Source organism: Vigna unguiculata, chromosome 4 (genome assembly GCF_037176805.1).
Source record: "Vigna unguiculata cultivar grain cowpea cultivar isolate G323 ecotype 2 chromosome 4, ASM3717680v1, whole genome shotgun sequence".
Taxonomy (NCBI): domain Eukaryota; kingdom Viridiplantae; phylum Streptophyta; class Magnoliopsida; order Fabales; family Fabaceae; genus Vigna; species Vigna unguiculata.
Window position 1 is genome coordinate 46211167 of NC_140795.1, and position 6564 is coordinate 46217730.

The following is a 6564-nucleotide window of genomic DNA, read 5'->3' on the forward strand; positions in this document are numbered from 1 at the left end:
TTAATTATGTTTAAAAAAATTATTCCTAAAATACTTTTCATTAAGATGAATAATAAAAAATCATTTAATTAAATATTTAAAACGGCAGTGTTAAAACAGTATAAAAATAATTAAAAAAATTATATTTAAGTTTATCTTTTCTTCACTTATATTAATTATAATTGAGTTTTGGAGAATAATTTATCATCTTTATTTATTTATTGCATTTGTGTAAAGCTGAAATTCTTCAATTCACCCCACCGTCCAAACTCGAAAGACTATCTCCTCGCCGCCGCTGCACCACATCTCCGGCAGCCCCAACTGGTTCTCTCTTTTTCTCTCTCAGATTATGAAACCCATTATCCCTTGATGTGTGTATAAGTGATTAAATATTTAGCATGCTTATTGCCAACACACTGTTGTGATAAAGTTTCTCCTTTTATTTCTTTTTTTGAAGATATCGAAAACCTTGATTTCCCAGAATGGTGGAGGAAAAAGAGAATTTGGGTCATTACAAAGTTGGGTCTTTGCCAACTCTGTTTTACGTTCCTGACTTCATCACAGACAGTGACCAAAGCCTTCTTCTAAACAACGTAGTACTCACTCTCATTCTGCTTCTCATTGTTCTATTTAATGTTCCTTAAATATTCTTTTTTTTTTTTAATGATGGGGTTTGTGCCTGTTGTTAGATTTATGAAGCCCCTGCATCAAAGTGGAAGATGTTAAAGAATAGAAGGCTACAGAATTGGGGTATGATTCATCACTTTTTAATTTCCTTTTTTTGTGCTTTTTTTTTTGTAGAATAAACAGATATAGAGGTAAATGGTTCTTTGGCAAACTTTTGGAAGGTTGGAGTTGAGAAAGAATGAATCATGGAGAAAAAAGTGAATTGGGGAACTGAACTTGCCTTATAAGTATTACAATACCCAGCAGATTCCTTTTTACTGTTTTGGGGGAGTTGATGATATGATTTATGATTATGCTATTTTTCTTATCTCTCAGTTATTGTCATGTATTATGAATCATTGTGGTACCTATACCAGCTACATGTACTTGGTACCGGTATTCATTAGGTTTGCATACATGGTTATGTATCTGATAATGCATAGCAGATAACGCCAAGTTCTTAAATGTTTTTGCTCACCTGACTTAGAATATTATGAAAATGGTATTTACTTTTTTTATTTTAATACTTTGATGTTTATGTTTTTATATTTCTATATGATATATCCTCTGTACCAAGTTTTAGAAATTTTGTTGTACGGGTATTCATATTGGTACCTATACTAGAACTAGTCCCTGTATTCATTCAAGGCAATTTTTAAGGTTGTGGTTGAATCAGGGTTTTAAATAGTTATTGTCAAACTTTGAATATAAACTAAGACATGTTGTATATCAATGACCAGAAAGAGTCGTGTCAGTGTTGAACATGCCTTGGAAAGAGGTCACCACATACCAAACACACTCTGAATAATTTGAGCACGCACTTGTCAAAAATATTTATCTTTTCCACCCTCATACTATGAATTGAATCATAAAGATTTAGCAAATTTGAAGTGAAATTTTCCTTATCACTTGTCTGGTAATTGTTGATTGCAGGTGGTGTTGTCCACGAGAAGGGCCTTCTACCTCAAGTTTGTAAGTGAGGAAATCAGCAATTCTTTTATAATCTAGACTAGATATGCTGCTATCTGCACAAATAGATATTTTTCTGTTGGGTGTTAGAAACCTCTATTTGTAGATGTGAGAAACCTGCATTTTGGTAGTTTCTAACAGTTATGACTGAGCTATTCTGTTATGCCAGTCTTTTAGTCAATGGCGGATTTAAGACCCTAAGTCAATGAGAGCAAATCAAGTGGTGTATTTGTACACTGTCACCTACACACAGGTTTATCATAGAGCATCATCCAGCGGGTTCAAATATATAAGATTAGGAGAGACAAAATAATTTTTCTTCAAATACTTAGTAATAATTTTAACAAAACCAGAAGTGCACCTGCACACCCTACCTGGTGTACACATAGGTCTACTACTGCTTTTAGTTACTTTTTCTTTACCTTTTTATGTACCTGCTGCAAGATGAAAAGAATTTGTACACCAGAAACAGAAGGGTATATTTTGTTGATTCACTCTCTGTTGTTCAGACTCAAAGTTATTAAATGATTCTATCATCATCTTTGTTCATCATTGTTAGTTTGTTGTTGCCTTTGTGTATACTTTTGGGGCTGTTTCTGGAACTTCACTCCTTTGTGGGCAAAATGCTTTGACTTTTGAATATGAATTGAAGATGATTAAAACATTGATATCATTGATCTTCATTTCCCACTTGATTAGTTTTTAATTTGACCAACTTTCAAAGATGATAATACATGATAATATTGTGTTAATGAAACAAGGTTGGTCTTCTGCAAGGAACTTTTGTTTGTTTTGTTTTTCAATATGCTGCTAACTTATCAATAGTCTCTCTCTCATACAGTGCCTCCATGGTTAACAAATCTCACACAAAAAATATGTGATGAATCTGGGCTGTTCCCATCACCAATGAACCATGTTCTTATCAATGAATACCAGCCTAATCAAGGCATAATGGTTTGTCCTGAACCTCAACCCTGCTTGTGGCCATTTATCTGTTCTTCCTTTTGGACTATGTAATATCTCATCATTGATTTTTGTGTTTTTTGTTTTGAAATTTTTATATGTTTTGAAACACAAGTGAGTTCTATAATGCATTTGTGTGTATTTTACTATTTCCTAATGAATTCTTTTATTCTATAAAGCCACATCAAGATGGACCTGCCTATTTTCCAGTAGTAGCCATTCTATCACTTGAATCTCCTGTTGTCATGAACTTCACTCCCCATGCAAGATTCAAACAAGATTCCCAGGATGATGTTGACAAAGATTCTGATTTTGAGATTGGAAAAGATAAGTGGCTTGATGAACACCACCCTTTCTCTGTTTTATTGATGCCTCGCAGTTTATTGATATTCAAGGACAAAGCATACTCAGGTACTGCTATAGTAAACTCTTGTGTAATGCTACATTAGCAACAAATTGAGGAACCTTAACACCTTTTGTTCTTGCTAAAATTTAGTCACATTTTTGTGTGTGATCACAGATTACTTACACGGTATAAAAGATTGCACACTACACTGCTACAATGGGGTAAGAGTACAGATTACTGCGGTTGTTTTTGTCCAAAGTAATTCATTGAATCTGTGTTTCTCATGCTTCAAAATCTGTCCTTTTTAGGCTGTGAATGAAACTCAAGCTTTGAAACACAAGGAATCAGAGGGAGACTTCTTTAACTTAGAGGATGCAGCATTGGATACAACAGGAAAGGAAGAGTATAAGAATATATCAAGAACATCCAACAGAGTTTCATTGACCTGTCGATTGGTTCCCAAAGTTCACAAAAATTTGTTTAGGTTTTGAATTTGTATATTTCATTTTATCCCCATCCCATTTAAAGATCAATTGGGATCGGTAAAGGGATAATACAAAAACATTCAGTAGAGAATTCAAATTCGTTCGGCCTATACATTTCTTCAGTTTTGTTTTCTCCTTGGATCTTATTAACAATCTTCTTGTCATGCTTAGATATCTAATGAATGTAGATGGAACAAGATAATATTTGTAACGAATGCTTAGTTAAAATATTTGTGAAAGACCACTTTATTTGTCTTTTCATTGGTTTAACATATTTTAAACAGAATAATCACTTAATTTATGACCTTTTGGGATAATTTATAGAAAAAGTGATAAAAACCTTGACCACACTACAAAACTAACCATAATAATTGAAAAACCATTAAGCTAGAAGTTGCTTAATTTGGAAAAAAAAATCCTTAACAGAAATCATGTATACGAAAATTTATCTTAAATTGCATTAAATGGTGTTTTGACGACTTTTTTCTGCACTAAACCAAGTTTAAAAGAAAGAAAAAACCACAAAAAGATGTCAACATGATCTACAACAATAGATCTTTACAATGTTCACGTTGAAGATTCGATTTTTGAGAAACAGAATTCATAATATAAAATAGTGTTTTTGGTGTCAAAAAATTAGTTGGAATTGAGTTCTTAGATAAGTGAATAAACGATGAACCGTGGTCGACAGACACTGAAAACGCACTCAAAATTCGGTTTATGAGAAGTTAAATTCTCGACTATGAACAATGTTGTGGAACATCAAAATTCAGTATCTAGGAAGTCAAATTCTGGCAGGAATGGAAACAGGAGGGGTGGGAATAGTTTAAAATTGTTTTGTTTCATATTCATTTCCATTTAATAACGAATATACATGTGTCTATGTTTGCATCCGTTTTCATTTTTTATTAAACATCCATTAACTAACTTTTATAAAAATTAATATTATCAAATTTTTAACATGCAAATAATCAAGTCTATTTTAGTAAAAGGTCAGATATGTTTGTAGTACCTAAATTTGGAGGTGAATTTGGAAAGTCACTATCTTTAAATTTTTATACATTTTTTATCCACAAACTTTAAAAAATAAATGGATATAGTCCTTTTAACCTAATAACATCTTTAAATTATTCATGACAAATGGTGTAAATTACTAAAATGTCACCATTGAACTTATTTAATACATACAAGAGTTTAAAGTATTTGGCATGCGAGGCTATATATATATATATATATATATATATATATATATATATATATATATATATATATATATATATATATTTATATTTATATTTATCTTTAGAGCTTGAGATCAAATTGTATACAAATTTTGTTCGGTGAGTGACAAATTTCAATTTCATTAGATATCAAAAACATATTTAACTTTCTGAAAAAATAATAATAACACATGTTCATTTGCATATTTGCTTTTTATAAAAATGGGTTTAATATGGAAAAAGAAATCACAATTTTAACATTATGGAAAATTGTGCCTAAAACCAAACCATCATTAACTTTTACTCTATGTAAAACCTTCTACTCTCTTTTTATCTCTCTCATTTTTTTCTATTAACCGAAATGGTTGTTGTATTACTTTGTAATCTTTCTTAGTTTTTAAATGTGAGATTTTATGATTAATATAAAATTATATTACAATTAAAATTCAATTAATTTATTGTTTTCCTTAAATAAGTGTTAGCTAATCATGAATTGTCATAGTCACTTCATCAATGACATGTTTGAAATTCAATTAAGTTTAAATCTCACGATGAATAAAAACTATAAAGTTGAGTATTATATAACAATGAATATCCATGATTCATTGTCTTCAAACTTTATGTTGAAATATTTATAAATTGTGATCTTCTATAAAAAACATGTCATGATGACAAACCATAAATGTTTTAATATTAATGTAGAAGTCATCCACCATGAGCATGATCATTATCAACAAGTTTTTAATTAAAGAAATGAAAACAACTTATTATTTTACATTTTATATAATACTAACTCTATATTCACACAAAAAAATCCCATATTTCTTAATACTTGAAAACAATTAAATAAGATGATAAAATACAATATTAATCATTAAAAAAATAATAAACATTTAATTAAATAAACATTAAAATTTAAGATGCACAATAGACAATTTTTTTACTAAAAGATTAATTAGAAGTACCTAAGTTTATAAGTGAATTAAAACTTAACTCGGAATTTTTAATTCTTAAAATTATACATACATTATTTCAAAGTTCATTATCTCATCTCCCACCTTTGGCACAAAATTTTTTCATTTGAAAAGGGATCCTGAAATGTTTTCACATACATCGAAATTTCAACTTAAAACTTTGTAGTCTTTAATTGCAATAATTTTCTGTGCATTACAAACACAAGACAATAACTAAGCTTGTCGTCTTGTGCATGCTACACTGACCAGCTTTATAGTTCTTTTGTGGATTCTACTAACGATGAAAGTAAAACATTATGGATTAATATATAATTCTGAAATATGGAGATTACCACCTTGTTTTTTTTTTTATAAAAAAAATTATATCATAAATCACTTAAAACACCCATATAGAGAAATGCATATTTAAATAATTTGTGTAATAACTTTTACTTTCACAAAATTATTGTGAGTCTGGTTCATTTAGTTTGGAAAGTGAACAACACAAATTCATGTTTTTATGTTCTTCTTGGTCTAATGTGTGTTGGTGAGAGTAAAAGCATAGCCATAAAACTGCATTCCTTTTGACAAAGGCAAAGTAGAATATATGGATAAAAAAATAAGTGTAATGAACCATTTGTGGCTTGCATGGTGATTGATTGGAGGGAAAACTTTAAATATTTGAAAGGGTCCACAATCTCTCTCTTTACATGGATTAAATTATATATATATATATATATATATATATATATATATATATATATATATATATATATATATATATATATATATATATATATATATTAATTTGGATTCTTAAATGAGATTTTGATACTTATTTTATACTGAATATTTTGAAATGTATTAATGAATATTAATTTTAGTTTCAAACTATACTTAAACTTTTCTAATATATTAATATGAGGGCATTTTGAAGGTTCACTGGAATGACAAGATAATATTCAAAATTGAACAAATATAAA

At 29.3% G+C, this 6564-nt stretch overlaps 1 protein-coding gene across 2 annotated transcripts; it reads left to right on the plus strand.

Annotated features, from left to right (window-relative positions):
* The first annotated feature begins 19 nt into the window (after positions 1–19).
* LOC114182346 (oxidoreductase) lies at positions 20–3663 on the plus strand. 2 transcript variants are annotated; one of them, XM_028069207.2, is made up of 8 exons: positions 20–303; positions 437–572; positions 669–729; positions 1579–1617; positions 2456–2568; positions 2757–2988; positions 3098–3144; positions 3232–3663. In XM_028069207.2, exons 2-8 carry the CDS (start codon positions 462–464, stop codon positions 3412–3414), a joined length of 786 nt encoding a protein of 261 aa, XP_027925008.1. In that variant the 5' UTR covers positions 20–303; positions 437–461; the 3' UTR covers positions 3415–3663. The 2 variants fall into 2 exon arrangements, with proteins under 2 accessions (XP_027925008.1, XP_027925009.1); XM_028069208.2 differs by having other exon boundaries at positions 195–350.
* The last annotated feature ends 2901 nt before the right edge of the window (positions 3664–6564 follow it).

What these genes read in the sequence shown, in the direction of transcription:
- LOC114182346 (XM_028069207.2), top strand. Translation starts at nt 462, where the DNA reads ATGGTGGAGGAAAAAGAGAATTTGGGTCATTACAAAGTTGGGTCTTTG. An exon ending in AGCCTAATCAAGGCATAATG is followed by an intron (nt 2,569 to 2,756) that starts GTTTGTCCTGAA and finishes TATTCTATAAAG; the next exon opens with CCACATCAAGATGGACCTGC. An exon ending in CAAGGACAAAGCATACTCAG is followed by an intron (nt 2,989 to 3,097) that starts GTACTGCTATAG and finishes GTGTGATCACAG; the next exon opens with ATTACTTACACGGTATAAAA.